This window comes from Phlebotomus papatasi, chromosome 2, assembly GCF_024763615.1.
Source record: "Phlebotomus papatasi isolate M1 chromosome 2, Ppap_2.1, whole genome shotgun sequence".
Taxonomy (NCBI): Eukaryota; Metazoa; Arthropoda; class Insecta; order Diptera; family Psychodidae; genus Phlebotomus; species Phlebotomus papatasi.
Window position 1 is genome coordinate 69,390,926 of NC_077223.1, and position 17,898 is coordinate 69,408,823.

General features: G+C 33.5%; 1 protein-coding gene across 1 annotated transcript; it reads left to right on the forward strand.

The window, feature by feature from the left end:
• Position 1: 1 nt before the first annotated feature.
• Positions 2-17,376, forward strand: LOC129804021 (eukaryotic peptide chain release factor GTP-binding subunit ERF3A). Its single transcript, XM_055850979.1, has 7 exons — positions 2-337; positions 578-784; positions 6,442-6,937; positions 11,305-11,578; positions 11,701-11,964; positions 16,853-17,021; positions 17,085-17,376. Exons 1-7 carry the CDS (start codon positions 196-198, stop codon positions 17,126-17,128), a joined length of 1,596 nt encoding a protein of 531 aa, XP_055706954.1. The 5' UTR covers positions 2-195; the 3' UTR covers positions 17,129-17,376.
• Positions 17,377-17,898: the final 522 nt, after the last annotated feature.

Below are 17,898 nucleotides of genomic sequence, written 5' to 3' on the forward strand. Positions count from 1 at the left end.
TTCGGGGGTTACCATTCTAGTCCAACCGTGAGCCATTTTGAATTTGATGTGTCGAACGCGTGTGGAAAAGTTTTAGATGTAAAATTTTCCATAACTTGTAATCTTAGCTTTTTTTAGTGATAATAGTTAATTTTTGTAATATACCTGTACTGAATACCGATCGTGAAGGTTTGAATACACCCAGAGACTTTCACCATGTCGCAGGAGAATGCCGAAATAAGTGCAAAATTCTCCACACTCAATGTAAATGCAATGGAGTTCGTGCCGAGCTTCTGTCAGGAGCGCACATCGGTCGTCACCACAGATCTTATGGAGGAAAACCGGCCAGAGAACAATGGTAGGGTGCCAGGGATAGTATCTGGGGATTCTAGGGTAGTATTTTGGGGTGGGTAAGAGGGGGATGAACTAACAAAAATTGGGCCAGAAAGTTTGTGAGAAAAAAAATGTGCCACATCGTCGGAATTGTCAGATCGCAGACATTTTGTCGTTGGAAAATTTTTGGGGGGCATGAAGAGATATTCTGGCCGTGATTGGGCTTCAGCATCATCTGACCCAGATACCGTTGTCCCTCCCGTAGCTTCCGTGCCCGACAATGATCCCCTCGACAGCTGGGACGTGGAGGATGAGCCAGTATTAACGCCCGAGGATGAGGAGGCAGAAGATGCAGAGGATGGCGATGGTGAGAACGACGTCACCCCAAAACAGTCCAAGAAGAAGTCCCAGAAGATTGAGGAGAGCAAGAGCAAGAAGGAACACGTCAATGTTGTCTTCATTGGCCATGTCGGTAAGTCAAAATCATTTTCTCTTTTCCATCCACAAAGGAATTCTCCACACAAAATCTCTCTATTCTCTCTTCTTGAGGATTCCACCTGACCTCCCTCGAGCTGCTCAATCTCCCCCCAAAACCCCAATGATAATCATTCTAGTCAATATCCCCTACGAGCCCTGTACACGGACAATCCAATCTGCCATATGTTTACAAATTCTTTTAGAGGAAAATTACCCAGAATTTTCTTTGTTGCCAAGTCTGTTGTTCTTTATCATTGTAAATTCCAAGAGTTCATCTTTTATTTTTATTGTCTATTCCGTCTGCGGGCTTTTATGGAAGTTACGAGGTGTTCCCGCCATCAGGGAGTGTTAATGTATTTTTATTTAAAAAAAAAATAATAATAGAAATTGCAGAGGAAATAATTCAGGGGAAATTAGAAAATTCGTAGAAAACACAATGAAGCCTAATTGGGCTTAAAATCGATAAAATTGCACTTTATCTTAAGGAGGGAATGCAATGTAGAGATTTCTTGTTCACAAGGTAAGTATTTCATACAGGGGATATTTTCGGATTTCATGAAAATGTAATTTTAGAATTTTGTGTACACTTAGTCCTATAATTAAATTTAGAGTACATTGCAAAGGCTATTCCGAATAAAAAGTTGATATTCAATAAAAAGAAAAATTTGGTAAGGGAAAGCGCGCTACCTTCGGACGACTTAAGTTTCGGACAATACAATTTTTTCTCTCTATTCCTTATGGATTTCACCCATAGCTCTTTTCTGAAATTTTGAAGCATTGGACTAGCTATTAAAATTTAATATTACAATGGGCCAAATTCATTTATAACACATTGAAAAAAAATGTTTTGTGCTCAGCATAGGGTAAGTGTGCCAAATTCCGGCCAGCTTGCAATTCCGGCCACCTTTTTTGTTCCTCTAATTTCCATGAATTTTTAGTTTTTACTTACTCTAAAGATTATACAATGCAAAAGAATAACAAAAAATATAGCTTCGACAAGCGAGATGACGCGAAAAAGACATTGGAAGAATTTCTGAAGGGCAAGGAACTATGAGAATGAAGGTGGCCGAAATAGGGCACCAAAGCTAAGTCTACATTTTTATTAATTTTAAAATGTATTAAGAATGATTTTAGAGTAAATAAAGACGATTAAATTGTCTACAAGGTTCCAAGCAACACGCTTTAAGAAAAAGAAATAAAAAAAATCAATTTGTATTAAAAATATTACATTTCAAGACTTTGCCACTTGCATGAAATTATGCCGAAATTTGGCACACTTACCCTAAATCGTCCGATGGTAGCGTATTTTCCCCTATAAACGAAAACTAAAGGCAATGATTTTGTTTAATTTTAATTATTTTAAATAAACTAATGTCCCAGACAGTCCTAAAGCTTAAGTCGCGAGACGGCTAAGTGGAAAATTAATTTTAAAAAAAAATATAGTTAATTCATTAGAGGAAGGCTTTGAGGCTTCGCACACAGTTTTGTTTCGAACACTTCATCTTTTTCTCATATTTCCTTAATGAATCTGATCTTATCTATGGTAGTATATTAATAGAATACTTAGTTTTAAACCTCTAATTACATGAAAAATTAGGTCAGATTCATTAAAGGAGTAATGGAAAAAATATGAAATGTTTGAATCCAGAGTATGTGCGAAGTCTGAAAGACTTCCCTATTTCGGTTTAAATTATACGCCAAGCCGTCTCTTCATTCATAATTAGGTTTGTACAGACCAAACTCAAATGTACCCAGACTAGGGTGGAATAACCGGCTATCGCCATGTTTAGGAACAAATTAAATTCATTTAATCATAACTTTTGAATCCTTGTTACAAGATAAGTCAAATTTGACACAAAGTTACTTAGATGTATTGGCTCTAGATACGTGAAAACAATAATCCTAGAACATAACGCTTAACTACTTAAAAAACTGATTTTCATTAATAATGCAAAAATAACCATTTCGTCGCCACTTTTTACCACTTTTCGTCAGTTTTGTAAAATTTGTAACCACTTCTCGCCACCCACTTGAAAAGAACCACACTCGGTTATTTTAGGCAATGCTATGAAAAGAATACATTCACTATTTCTCTTTCCTTGTGATCACTTTATTATTACTCTCTTTAAATGATTTTTCTTCACTTTTATTTGAGAAATCAAATTATGGGGCTTTTGCAGAAAGTAAACAATGCAGAAGTGAAGTTAGCGTCGCCTATTGAAAAGATATGGCGACAGGTGGTAAAATCAATTCCAGAATATTACCACTTCTCGCCATGCCTCATTTTTATACAAAAATAATATAAAATGAAATATTAATTGACTAAATACAAATTTTATGTATTCCACAAGTGCAATTAAATATTCAATAGACAAATTATTTACCCAAATAGGTATTTTTGGCCTGATGAAAATTTGACGACACTTAGTACATTTGGTAAGAGATGTTGGATTCGATGCACTTGCTTAAAATATTGCTCTAAAAAGTGATCAAAATCGTGAATCCAAAACGAATAATTATTATTTTTCGATTCTATGCGTAGAAGCAGAAACAATACAAAAAAATTGCGAATCATTTATTTCATACAGTTCTGTCTCTCTATATGCACACTCTCTATATGCACAGCTTTTGTGTCGGTTGCATTCAAAATCAATTTGTTTACATTTTGACAAAGCAATAAAGAAAATTATTTTCTTGGTAACTAATTTTTCTCGTTTTTAATTATCTTAATTTTATTTTTTTCTGTCTCATATTATAGTTAAAATAACACGGGAAATTCTAAAACAATAAAAAAATAATAATTTATTAAAAGAAGGAGAAAAACCGTTGGGAATTTCAAAAAAAGTTGTGCATATTCAGAGAGAGAACTGTCAAAAAAAGTACCCAAACTGTGCATATAGCGAGACAGCACTGTAAATTGCGAAAAATAGCGATTTCAATGTAAGTGGCGAGAAGTGGGGCACTGGCGAGAACTGGTGATTCCACCCTAATCCTCGAGAATATTTAGCACGTAAAATTTGGCGGGGAAGCGAGGAGCCTATGCACGTCATTGAATTCAAGTTCTTTATGTTCAAATACTTGCGGTCGATGGAACAACTATTGCCACTTTAAGAACTCGTGTCAGGTTAGGATCTATTGTCACCCTATTTTGTTCCATTTGGGATACAAAATTTGAAACACCTATCCTCATAGTACCAAAACAATTTTTCGTGATAAAATGTTTTCTTAAACGTACGATTTTTTTTTTGGGACAGAGGCAGTATGTGATATATATAATATATACGAATAGGTTAAACTAAAAAAATGGAAATTTACCGCTCTACAACCCATCTGAAGATCAAAGTCCTGTGTTTCGAAGGGAAATGTGATGATTTTTGTGCCATTTTCTAAAACTTGATTTTGTGCAAATTCTCAAAAATACTGGGGCAAATTTTTGGCAGGCTTGGGGAAATCCCGGAAATCCGTAACGTTTAACTCTCTTAAATAAAAAAATATTTTATTGACAACTCTGTCGATGACTACTTTTTTCTATCTTAACAAAAAAATGCTTTGATTGAGTTAGTCAAAATTTCTGGGCACAAAATTTCAATGCATTTATTTTATTTATTTCTTTATTTTTATTTTTTTTACATTAGTTACTCGAATATCTTAAAACTATGTATGATTAAAGAGGTTTGTGAGAACTCTCCTTGGTAAAACTTTTGAAGCCTCGGTCTCTTTTGTCCCGTAAAATATTGAATTTTGAAATTTGTGTCAAATAGTTCGTAAATGTTTGTAAATTCCTAATGGGGAATTTTGGAGTGACTCGTTAATCGTATAATCTACTAACAAATTCGTAAATGTTTGTACTTTTTTTATTGCTCGAACTCCACGGAGAGAGCACTGTATAATCCCTCGATTTTTTCACCCTACAAAATTTCCACCTTCCACCCCCCGGAAACCACTTTTGTCAATAAATCTTCACGTTTCAGACGATTTCTGAAAAATGTCGTCACGCTGTTTGTCCGTCCGTTCGTCCGGTTGTCATCAGCTCTAGAGGCCAAACGGTTAGAGATAGCGACTTGGGACCTTCGGGCGACCCCCCCCCCATTAGTCGATTCAAGGATCGTTAACATGCCCCTAATTTTTCCCGGCATTGAATAAATGAGCAGTAAAAAGTTAAAATTGATCAGTAACAAAAAAATTTGAAACAGTGATATTATTGTCCAAATTTTGGCAAAGGGAAAATAAAGGGCTTTTACTCTATATGGAACTATTTTAAATGTTAAATATATAAAGTAGGCCTATTTTTGTAAGGATTAAAGTTTTTTACTGACCATAATTAGATATTTTACTGCTCATTTTTAATTTTTCACTGCCCATTTTGAATTTTTTACTGCTCGTTTGTTTTTTGTCATTTTTCCCCCACCCTCCAAAACCATATTTTTTGGGATTGCTCGAAAACGCGTCGTGCGATTTTTTTCATATTTTTGGATATGTTTTAGATATTACCCAGGCGGACATTTCGTCCTTAGACGAAAATACCGTTGAATCATTCCTGATAACGATTTTTCAAGGTCAGAGGTCAAAAAGACACTAGAGAGCGCATTTATCAAGCGAATGGGGTCATGTTTGGGCTCGTTGGAAAGGTCTTGGAATTTCCGACAAAACTGAACCGGTTCCAATCGGTAATGAACTGGTTTATAATCAATAAATAATTTTTATACGAAATTCATTTAAATTACTCCTGAGGTGTATTTTGAGAAATATTTTGAGTGATTTATAAATCGGCTCAAATCGGTTGTGAACCGGTAATGAACCGGCTATTTACCGATAAGTAATTTTTGTTCGAATATAATTTTTATTACTCTTTAAACTGTTTTGTGAAATCTGTTGAGCAATTTATGAATCGATTTAAATCGGTTGAGTACCGGTAAACGGTAAATGATGCGAAAATGTTTTGAGGTATAGCATCTAAGTCACGAATTCGAGTATTTCGCAAAGCCTGTTTCAAAAATAACAGTATTTTTTGTGCATAAATATTCATAAGTACACAGAAAATGTTTGTGAAATTTGGTAATTTATTTATAAAGTTTTGCCAAACAAACAAAAATATGCGAACTAGTGTTTGTAAAAGAACAAAAAATGTTCGTCAAGTGATCGTGTTACGAACAATGTTTGTGAAAAATGTACTTTTACAAACTTTAGGGGTTATACAATTTACGAGCATTTCGTATGTCCCCCAGTGTGAGTTTATAAACATCTACGAAATATTTTATTTCTGTATATTTCTGAAAAAGTAGATTTTTAAATTTTTGTAATATTTGTAATATTTTTTTTATGATTTAAGGCATTTTTTAATTATTTTTTTATTAAACGATGTTTTATACATTTTAAATGACATATGGAAAAGATTTCTTCAGGAATAACAAGTAACAAAATATTAATTTCCTAAACTAGGTAAACTTTACAAAAGTCAATGGACTTATTTATTTGAATACTAAAACAAATAACCCAAATGTAAATCGTGGTTTCCTGATTATTCTAAATTCCTGAATTTTTGAAGGGTTAACAAAATTAAATTGGAAGGCCATTTTTCGAATTACATTTTTTAACATGAAGCACATGCTTCATAAATGGGCAAAAATGTAAGGTTCGTCTTTACATTTGCAGATGCTGGAAAGTCAACCATTGGCGGCCAAATAATGTCCCTCACGGGGATGGTGGACAAGAGGACACTGGAGAAGTATGAGCGTGAGGCACGTGAGAAGTCACGAGAGAGTTGGTATCTTTCTTGGGCGCTGGACACCAACCAGGAGGAACGTGACAAGGGAAAGACAGTGGAAGTGGGACGTGCCTATTTTGAGACGGACAAGAAGCACTTTACCATCCTCGATGCCCCCGGCCACAAGAGCTTCGTGCCCAATATGATTGGTGGAGCAGCTCAGGCTGATGTGGCTGTACTCGTGATTAGCGCCAGGAAAGGTGAATTTGAGACGGGTTTCGATCGGGGTGGACAGACCAGGGAGCATGCTATGCTCGCCAAAACCGCCGGTGTTAAGCATCTCATTGTTCTTGTGAACAAGATGGATGATCCAACAGTGAATTGGGATGAGAACAGATACAACGAATGCCGAGACAAAATTCTGCCCTATCTTAAGAAACTCGGGTGAGTCAAATTTATTTATTTATTTTTTCCTTCATGGAATATTTGTAAATTACGCAGTTGATTTTTTTTGTTACAACTCACTTCTTTTGTTGCATCAATTGATTTTTATTCAACCCATTTCTTCCCATTGAAGGGTGTTAACTATATTGATTTACACGAATTATTTATTATCATAACATCAATATTACGTGTTGAATTATTTATTTTAGCAGATACCATAAACTTTACACTTCTTCTTATCCCCTCAATATTATTAATATTGTACAATTTTAATTAAATAGCATATAAAATTATCTTTTATTGAACTGAATGATAAGAGAAACACTCCTAAATTTAATATTCACAAAGAAAATATATTAAAGAAGCCTTACAAGTTGAATCACGAAATTGCTTTCAAATATTTATGATCAATATTGATTGATTTTCAAAGAAGTTCCTTGACGAATATTTTTTTTTATTTTCCTTGTTAAATATTAAATCCTAAGGGATCTCTTTGTGTTCTACTTATAACTTAATAAAAATAACGTGATAAAGATAGATTCTAAAGTAATAACTTCGATTAATAAAATAGTATTTTTGTTTTGGGTAAAAAAATGACATTCAAAGGCTGGGGTACTCAAAGGCAAAGGTCCTATCGAACATTTCCAAGATAACTAAATTTAAAACTTTTTGAATGAACATTCTGATTTCCTGTAAATTAGAATAATTATGATAATAATAATAATAAGGATAGAGAGAAGAAAATTAATTATAAAATTCTGGTAACCCATTTCGAGAAACTTGAGCCAATCTGTCCACAGAATGCATACATTTCTCAGTCAGGAAACCTGGAAATTCGTATTTTTTTTAAGGAAACCTGGGAAAGCCAAAAAAGTTTTCACGAAACCCATAAACGTTGCCATGAAACCTAATAAATTTACGAGGCTCCCCCAGGGAACCCATATTTTTTTTCAAGGAATCCAGGGACCCATAGAAGTTTTTAGGAAACCTAGGGAACCCATTAGTTTTTCGGAGAACTCGGAATCCAGGCATTAACATTTTTTGAAGGAACCCGCAAAAGTTTTTAGAAAACACGCCGAAGCTTTTTTTAGCAATAAACCTATGGAACTCATAATTTTTTTTCTGGAGATTCGGGAAACCCATTCACTTTTCAGAGATCCTGAGAACCAAAAATTTTTTCAAACGCTCCAGGGAACCCGTAAAAGTTGAGGAAATCCAGGGGACCAATGAAGGTTTATTTATAGGGAACCCAATAATTTTTTCGGGGAACCCGTATAACCCCTAAAAGTCGTCAAAAGTCCCAGTGACTCCATTTTTTTAAATAAACCTGGGAAACTCATAAAAGTTTTTAGGGAACCCTACGAACCCATATTTTTTTTCCGGGAAACTTTTATAGGAACCCCGGAAGGAACTCACGTTTTTTCAGACAACGCGAGTAACCTAGATTCCGAGGGGTACGCATACATTTTTCTGGGAGGCCCGAGGAAGACATTCATTTTTCAGGGAATCCAGTTAACAGGAAACCCAAAGAACAAATATTTCGGGAAATCCGAACCCCGAGTATCCACATTTTCTGGAGGAACCCAAAGAACCCATACATTTTTTTTCTGGAGACCCAAGCACTCACATTTTTTAGTCTACGACCTCGAGGAACCCATAAAGGTTTTCAGAGAACCCAATAATTTTTTGGGGGATCCACATATTTCAGACGACCTAGGCAACCCTTAAGTTTCCAGGAAACCCGTTTTTTTTTTCTAGGACACAATATGTCCCTAAAATTTTCGGGGATCTTCGAAGTTCCATACCTTTTTGGGAGACACGAGAAACAAATTCTCTTTTATAGAATCCATATTTTTTCAAGGAACCTATAAAAAATTTCAGGAGAGTTAAGGAGCAGTCCATTAGTTTTCGGGGGTTCTGGAATCCGGGTATTCACATTTTTTGAAGGGGCCGGGAACCCATAAAAGTTTTCAGGGAATCTGTCGGTCGGGGAATCTACATTTTTACAGGCGAGTTGAGGGGGGGGGGTACTCATACATTTTTCGTCAGGAAACTCAAATAACTCATCAGATTTTTCGGGAATCTTGGGAATCCCATACATTTTTCGGGGAATCAAAAATTATAGCCACATCAACGGCTTAAACATAAAGTTTCTTCTTAGGTAGAGATAATATTACTATTATCATTATTATGAAATCATTACAAGATTATGTCTGTAGAAAAATAGGGGACAGTATTTTAGTAAAAATGGACAATAAAAATTAAATTTAGTCAATATAGGGGAAAGGCTCATAATTTTGGACAGTTTCTAAATTTGGACACTTTGAGGATAAAATTGGACACTAAAAATAAATTGATTAAAATGAAGGATTCTTATTCCAATATTTGATGAATAACAAATTATATCTAAATATTTGTTCTTTTTGGAAGATTTTAACACTAAAAACGTTAAATTTTGAATATGATTTGAGTTGAAATTGTTTTGTTGAAAATTCAGTGTGAGCAATTGCTTATGAGAAATATGACAGAACTTCGTGTTTACTTCAGCCTTATTTAGCTGTCGTGGAGTACTAACTAAATTTCGTAGTTTTAGCTTTTGTGATGACTAGGTTGTATAAATGCCTTGAGAAACAAAGGAGCATCATCTCTACGAACGAGATGTAATGAGAAAAGCCTTAAAAGACTCCCTGAAAGGCCAGGGAATGCGCGAATCCGCGAGTACTTGGATTACCGAAATCGCCTCACTTTAATGAATGATATGGAAAGTTTCCCGACTTCTTGTGACATTCTACGGTTCCCTTCCATAAACAGGAATAGGTCTTGGTAAGATAGCTTTTTGAAATGGAGAACAATGGGCATCCTATTGAGGCGAATTAGCTGTCCAAATTTACAACCAATCTGTCCAAAATAAGAGTCAAATTCACCTCTATATATCAATTCATTTTTAAACGTATTAAAACTAATTTTAGTAAAAAAAAACGATAAATAGCTTGCCTAGTTTCTAAAGAACCCTTCTGAGAAGATAGTAACCAAAAATATCAATTAGTATTGAAAATATCGCACTTCAAACTTGGAACATCGATGCTTATAAGCAGACTGTTCAAAATTATGAGTCTTTACGCTAGAAATAAGACGGAAATCACAAATTGCAAATGACTATCACTGCAAAAAAAATATTTTGTAAAGTTGTTCGTAAATTTTTGTAAATTCCTACTGGGGACTTTCGAAATGTTCGGAAATCGTATAACCCACTAAAACGTTCGTAAAATTTTGTACTTTTTTTTTACAAACATGACGAGAATTTTTTGTATTTTTACAAACATTTGTTCGTTAATGTTTGCAAATATGCAAAAAATGTTCGTAATGTTTTTTATTTGTTCGTAAAGTTTTCCCAGCCAAACAAAAATGTGCGAACAAAGTTTGTTGAAGAACAAACAAATGCTTGTCATGTATGTGAAAAAGTACAAATTTAACGAACTTTTTAGTAGGTTATACGATTTACGAGAATTTCTTAAATACCCAGTAGGAATTTACAAACATTTACGAACAATTTTACAAAATATTTTTTCTGTGAAACTAATGCCCAACGCACAATACCATTTGTTTTGTAAACATGTTTTCGGAACTGCCAGTAAGAGTGAGCAAGATGACTAGATTTAGATCTCTTTAACTCTCACTAAAATGTCAAAAACAGGTTTACAAACAAAAGTTAATGTGCGTTGAGCTTAATGATCAATTTTATGTTTTTTGACTGATCAAAATTTTTAACTATAAATTTAAATTTTTACTGATCAATTTGTTAATTTCTTAATTTATAGTAAATAGTCGGAGTTAATTGAAATTTGTGTTTCTGTTTTCTCACAAATAGTGAAATTCTGCTTTTATGAAACTTGCAGATTTTTGAAAATGATCTCTGAGCGCAAGTAAAATCTTTTTTTTTTCATTGAAAATTGATGTATTCAAAAGACTTATTCCCAGCGCACAATAACTTTTGTTTGTAAACATGTTTTCAAAATTGCCTGTGAGAGTGAGCGAGATAACTAGATCTACATTTCATTCACTCTCATTGAAATGTCAAAAACACGTTTACTAAACAAAAGTTATTGTGCGTTGGGCATTAGGGATAAACTTTTTTTAAGAATATGATTGCTATTGTAAATAAAACAATTTTGATAATTTTTACATTTCATTTGATTTTATATTAAATTTCTCAACACTTCCAGACACGCGGCTCGAATTATGTCTAAAATCATTTAATTTACAGTAAAAACAAAAATATCGAAAAAATATATAAATTGGAAATGATGTGATGTAAAAAAAAGAAGCATTTTAACAAAAAAAAATCTCTCTCTCACCTCTCATTTCAGATTCAATCCGGCAAAAGATCTAACTTTCATGCCATGTTCTGGGCTGACGGGGCAGGGCATTAGGGAACCAATTGATCAAGGTGTTTGCCCATGGTACTCGGGCCAGGCATTTATTCCATTCATCGATGAGTTGCCCTCTCTCAATAGAAAAACAGACGGTCCATTTATAATGCCTATTGTAGATAAATATAAAGATATGGGAACGGTGGTAATGGGAAAAGTGGAGTCTGGTTGTGCGAAGAAAGGACAAAATTTACTCGTTATGCCCAATAGAGTAAGTTTACTCTTTATGTCACATGCTTATCACAATTTTACTTGTTTTTTTTTGATTGGTTTTTATCACTAATTGGGGAATTTGTCTTTTTTCTCTTTCTCTCTTTGTTTTGCAATTGACAGACTCAAGTGTCGGTGGATCAATTGTGGTCAGATGATGATGAAGTGACAGCTGTGGGTCCTGGGGAAAATGTCAAGATCAAGTTGAAAGGAATCGAAGAGGAGGATGTATCACCTGGCTTTGTACTCTGCGATGCGTCAAATCCAATCAAAATTGGAAAAATCTTCGATGCTCAAGTGGTGATTCTCGAGCACAAATCCATCATTTGTGCTGGATATTCAGCCGTTATGCATATTCACTGTGCAGCTGAGGAAATTACAGTAAAGGTAAGGGAACGTTTTGAATTGTATTTTACAACATTAACGCTTTGAACTCACTTAAGAATTATTTTGTGAAATATTTTAGTATATTAATCTATACACTCAGAAAAATAATGGAGTAAAACTTACTCGAATCGATGTTGAATTGACTCTTTTTCGTTGTGATTTTCGATTAATTATATTTTAAAGTTGATTTTACTTCTATTTAGGTGTAATATTCGGAAGAATTGTTTTAACTTTTTTTTCCTTAAATTTACATGACAAAAGAGTGTAAATATATAAAGATTAATTCGATTAAAGAGAAATTTAGTGATGCAAGCGAAAAAAATTATAAGGTAAAGTGCCCTCACTCGACCGGTTCTTCGACAAAATCTAAAAATATTTAAAATTTTTAATATGACTACACTAGATCCCGGCATTATGCATATTTTCGGGACCGAAAAAACGCGCGAAATGGCATTAACCATCGATAAAATTTGCATACACGCAGGGGCTTTCTTTTGAATAAATGCCGTAGAACGAATTTCGCGCGGAGTAAAAGTAGTTCAAACAAAAAGATTCAACTGTTTAATAGAAATGCATTAAGAAACAGTACTTTTTGGCCAGAGTTCTTCAATAAATGGTTAGAATATTTTAACAAAATTACCGTAATAAAAGAAATTAAAGTTTTATTCTGAAAAAGAAGCATAGTGTTTTTAAATTTCCTGCGTCGCAACATAGTATACATTCAGGCGTATTTCAAAAATGATTTCATAAATTGACTCCCAAGGGTAGGCAAACTTGCATAATTGTGTGTGCATGATTCCGTCAGGTGCATAATCCCGAATGACTTAATGCCGGGACTGAGTGTACTGGCACCGACAATGGCTTAGGATACAAAATACCCCTTTTGGAGAAGGCGGACGAACTTGTATTCAGTAATCGTGAAATCCATTGTGCTCTTGAAAGTTTTTAAATGAACAACGAAACGCTTTTTTAAGCCATTTTCGTTTGGTGCACAATTTTTGTGACGATACTGAATCTTGTAGGAACGTCCACTGTTTCTTACTGAAATTTATATGTGCTCGCGCCTTCAGTGAAAAAAGGGTTGCAAAGCGTCCGAGGCTCAGCGAGCTCCTCGAACTCCCGAGAAAGAGCTCTGCCCCTATATTCCTTTTCACATATTTTTCTGATGCATATAAAATTATTGTTGAATTAAATTTGTCCATAAATCACCATAAAACCATCTTCAAGTTGAAAATTGTTCAAAAAGAGGATTTCAAAAAATCATTAACCTTTTAATTATTTGAACAAATCGGGTGAAAATTAGGCTTTGATTTTGAATAATCCAAGATGGCGATTTTTCCGGTGATAGATGTCAAAGGACAAAATGTTCAGGTGGACTATCTCCAAAACATTTCGAAAAATGAACGAAATCGCCAGGGCAAATTTTTTACAAAATTAGAAAAACCTCATTTTTGACCTATTTTTGGGGGATGGAGAACGCATGAAGGAGGAGGGGGAAAAATAAAGAGATTAGTTTCGAGATAATGTCATTTGAGGAGGGGTCATCGAAGACCGGAAGTTAATATCCCTTACCGTTTGAATTTTGTACGGGTCAAAAGACTGAAAAAGTGCCGAAAAACGGTATTTCCAAAATAAATCTATTACCGTTACTTTCCCGATGCATCACCGATTATGACCGATGCAATCGGGTTCAGAATTAAAAAATCTTTCAAAAAAGTCCAAATTTAACCAAATCCTTTGAAAATTAGGCTCTCCAGGGTGGTTTAACTTTGACCTTGAATAATCCAAGATGGTAGTTTTCGGTGATAGGTGTCGAGGGACGAAATGTTCAGCTGGACTACCTCCAAGACATATCCAAAAATGAACGAAATCGTCAGGGCCAATTTTTTGAAAAGTTCGAAAAACCTCATTTTTGACGTATTTTAGGGGGATAGGGAAAGTATGAAGTGGGAGAGGGAAAAACAAAAAAATTAGCTTCGAGAAATTGTCATTTGAATATGGGTCATCGAAGACCGGAAGTCGATATTTCTTACCGTTTGAATTTTATATGTGTCAAAAGAATGAAAAAGTGCGAAAAAACAGTATTTTTAAAATGGGGCTATTACCGTTGTTTTACCGATACCATCATCAATTGTGACCGATGCCGTCGAGTTCAGAATTAAAAGAGCTTTCGAAAAAGTTCAAATTTGTCCAAATCCATTGAAAAATAATCCATTCAGGGTGTTTAAACTTTGATCTTGAATAATCCAAGATCCCGAATTTTCCGGTGAAAGGTGTCTAAGAACGAAATGTTCAGCTCAACTAACTACAAAACATATCCGAAAATCATTAAAATCGTTAGGGACAATTTTGAGATAAGTCAAAAAATAATGTTTTGGAGGGGATGAAAGGGGTGAAGAGTGATTCGGGTAAGTTATTTCGCTAGAGAATGTTGACTTGTGGGGGGTTCACTAAAAAACCGGAAGTCAATATCTCTTACCGTTTAGCAGGTAGGATGGTGAGAATTTGAAAAAAAAAAATGGTTTGTGAAAACTGCTCTCTCTCTCTCTTGGAGTTCGAGCAGTTAAAAAAATGAAAAACGGTGCTATAATAAATTGTCGAATTATTAATTATAACACAAATATCACTTTTAAAAAATAATTAAAAGGAGGAAAAAATTAGAAAACGCGGCATCTGACTGCACCTTCCACGAGATTTCTCGGGAATCTTTGAGGACCGCTGAACTTTTCGTGGATTTTCGTAGAGCTTGATTTTTTCTGATATTCGGGGACCACGGAATTTTTCACGGATATTCACGGACAATGCAGATTAATATGTTTTACAGTTTATCCATTTAACCCTTTAACGACGAGACAGTTTTCGCTGACCGAAAATCACCAATAAAAATGAATCCGATAAACAAAACTTGTCAAAGGTCTTACATCTAACCTTCGAAAAGCCAACATAGTCTAATTTGGTGTATTTTTTTTTGACTCTATGAACGATAGCCACAAAAATAGCCCAAAAATTTAAGTAATTTTTCTGACGATGCCAATGACTGATAATTTTCACTCTAGCGAAAAATTTTATGTTTGAGTATTGTACTTTCCTTTTCCAAAACGGTTTTGCTTAAAAAAAACTGGAAGTATAAAAAATAATTTAAATCAATTTTCAATATGAGAATTTAAAAATTCGTCATTTTTGAGCTTAAAAATTTACTATACAGCAAATATCTGGAGACTTAAAAAAAATATCCTAGATTCTTTCAACCTTCTACTTTAGAATTATGTACAAACATTAGAAAGAAAATAAGTTTAGGTAGTCAGGACAAATTATTTTCTTTATGGGACACCGGTGTTCCAATCATCCTTAAAGGGTTAAGGACGAGTGGGACACCGGTGTCTCAAAAACATCAACTTTTTTTTGACTAGAAAATTATTTTTATTTTCGGGACACCGGTGTCCCAATTGTCTTTAAAGGGTTATTGAATATATACAATGTAAATTAAACTTGAACAGTTTACGGCTTTTTTCCATCACATTCTTTAAATTGGGAAAAGCCATTGAATTTTCGATAAAACTGAACCGATTTCAATCGGTTCTGAACCAGTAATGAACCGATTCATAACCGATAACTAAATTTTATCAGAAAATCAATTTGTATTACTCCTAAGCCATTTTGGGCTATCTTTTGAGTAATTTATGAATTGGTTCAAATCGGTAATGAACCGGTAAAGGGTTAATGATGCGAAAGTACTTTTGAGGTATAGCATCTAAGCCACTAGTTCGAGCACTTCGCAAAACTGCAACGCTATCCCACTATTGTTTCTTTTTATTGTATTAATTTTTTTCTTGTTTAATGTCTTGCTTTTTTCCACAATTGTAAGAGGGATGATCCTATTATTATTGTGAATTTTATAAACTTATTATTGTTATTATTAGGGGAGACTGGGCAAAACGCATATTTAATTCTTTCACGAGCTCTGAGAAAACTTAAACGTTTTATAATGAGTATATTCTTATAGGAAATTTACTGCTCTACAACATTGCAGAAGACTATTTTCCTCTATCTCGAAAGAAATGTGATTTTCGAATCATTTTCTAAAAGTCGATTTTGTGGAGATTCTCAAAATTGCTGGGCCAAATTTTGTCAGTCTTCGGATAATTTGTGACGTTTTACTGTCGCAAACGTTAAAAATATCAAATAGACATACAGTAGACTCTCTCAATCGGGAATATGGGGCGAAATGTCATCCGGTTTAGCGATAGAATTGAGCGTCAAAGCCTTTGTAAATTTCACAAAAAGCGCTCAATTATAAAGAATCACGATAAAATAGGAAGAACTACAGCGAATTTGATCGAATTAGGTTCATAATTAAACGTGAAAATTGTCAACAAAATTTGACGCCCGATTGAGAAAGAGCCGATTGAGTGAGAGTCTACTGTATTTTTATAGGAAATTTATTCCTCTACAACTTTGTCAAAGATAATTTTTCTCTATTTTAACGATAAATGTGCTTAAATTGAGCTAAGCAGTATTGATATTTTCTGTAAGCCAAATATTCCAAAAATAGGGCTCAAAATTTCATTATTTTTTATTTTACGTAATCCTTTCTCGAGTCCCTTGAAACTTTGGAAGTTTAAGAAGGTTCATGAAAGCTATCTTTAATAAAAATTTCAAGCCTCAGTCTCTTTTATTTTAGAAAATAGTGAATATTGAAATTTTCGTTTTGACAAATTTTGCCTCAGTCTCCCCTATTGTTTTTTTTTATTATTAAAATATCATGAAATCAAAAATATCCATCTCCGTCTTTCTAAAACGTATAGCATATTAATTATTTTAGAGTTTAAAAAAAATCTTTTTCAATACTTTACAAAATAATATTTGTAATTATTTGTTTTTTTTGTAGGCACTAATCTGCTTAGTTGATAAGAAAACGGGAGAAAAATCAAGATCACGACCACGATTTGTAAAACAGGATCAAGTGGCAATTATGAGGATTGAATGTTCTGGATTGATTTGTCTCGAGCAATTCAAATTGTTCCCACAAATGGGACGATTCACACTCAGAGACGAGAGTAAGTTAAAAAAAAATATCTCTTTATGACTTTTTTCTCTAAAATACAAATTTCTATTTACAGATAAAACCATTGCAATTGGAAAAGTGCTTAAGGTGATTGAGTAAAGTGTTGGTCGTCTTTATTTTAAAAGAAGAAGAAAAAAACAAAAGAAGATAAATCACATAAACTATCATGGAAAAAAAAGAGTAATAACAAGTGAAACAAAATGGATTCAGCAAAGGATAAAATTCTCAAACAAAAGAGGAAAATTTCTGAGGTGAGTGAAAATATAAAAGAAAAAAAGAAGTACAGAATGAAAATATTGAAAGATGAAAAGGTTATGGAGAGAAATAAAAATTATGTATAATATAAATTGTTATTATTATACTTATATAATTTTTTATCAGATTAATGGAAAATCATTGATAAATATTTGTGAAGAGGTGACACACAATGTGAAATAATTTACCCTTCTTGCGAAAGAGAGAGAAATGAATAAAATATTAACTGTAGAATTTTTTATATTGTCCAAAAAAAAAGAAAGGATATGCAAAAAAAATTGAGAAAAATGAAATCTTTCTAATATTTTCACTTTAAAAAATTGAGCTAATTTTTTTGTTTTTAATATTAATTGTTCGGTTGAAAAATTCTTGGATATGCCAATTTTTTTTAAATAGCGGCAAAGTGTAGAGTAAAAAAAAGAGAAAGAGATGTGAAATTAAAATTGTAACTTTTACTTATTATTTAAAGAAAAAAAATATTCTTATAAACTCATATTCACTACTTATATTGTTGTAAATATTTGAAGAGGAGAATAGAATTGGAGGAGTGAATAATCAGGTGAATTCTAATTTACAGGCCTTTGAAGCTTCAGAAATGCTATTTTATAGAATGA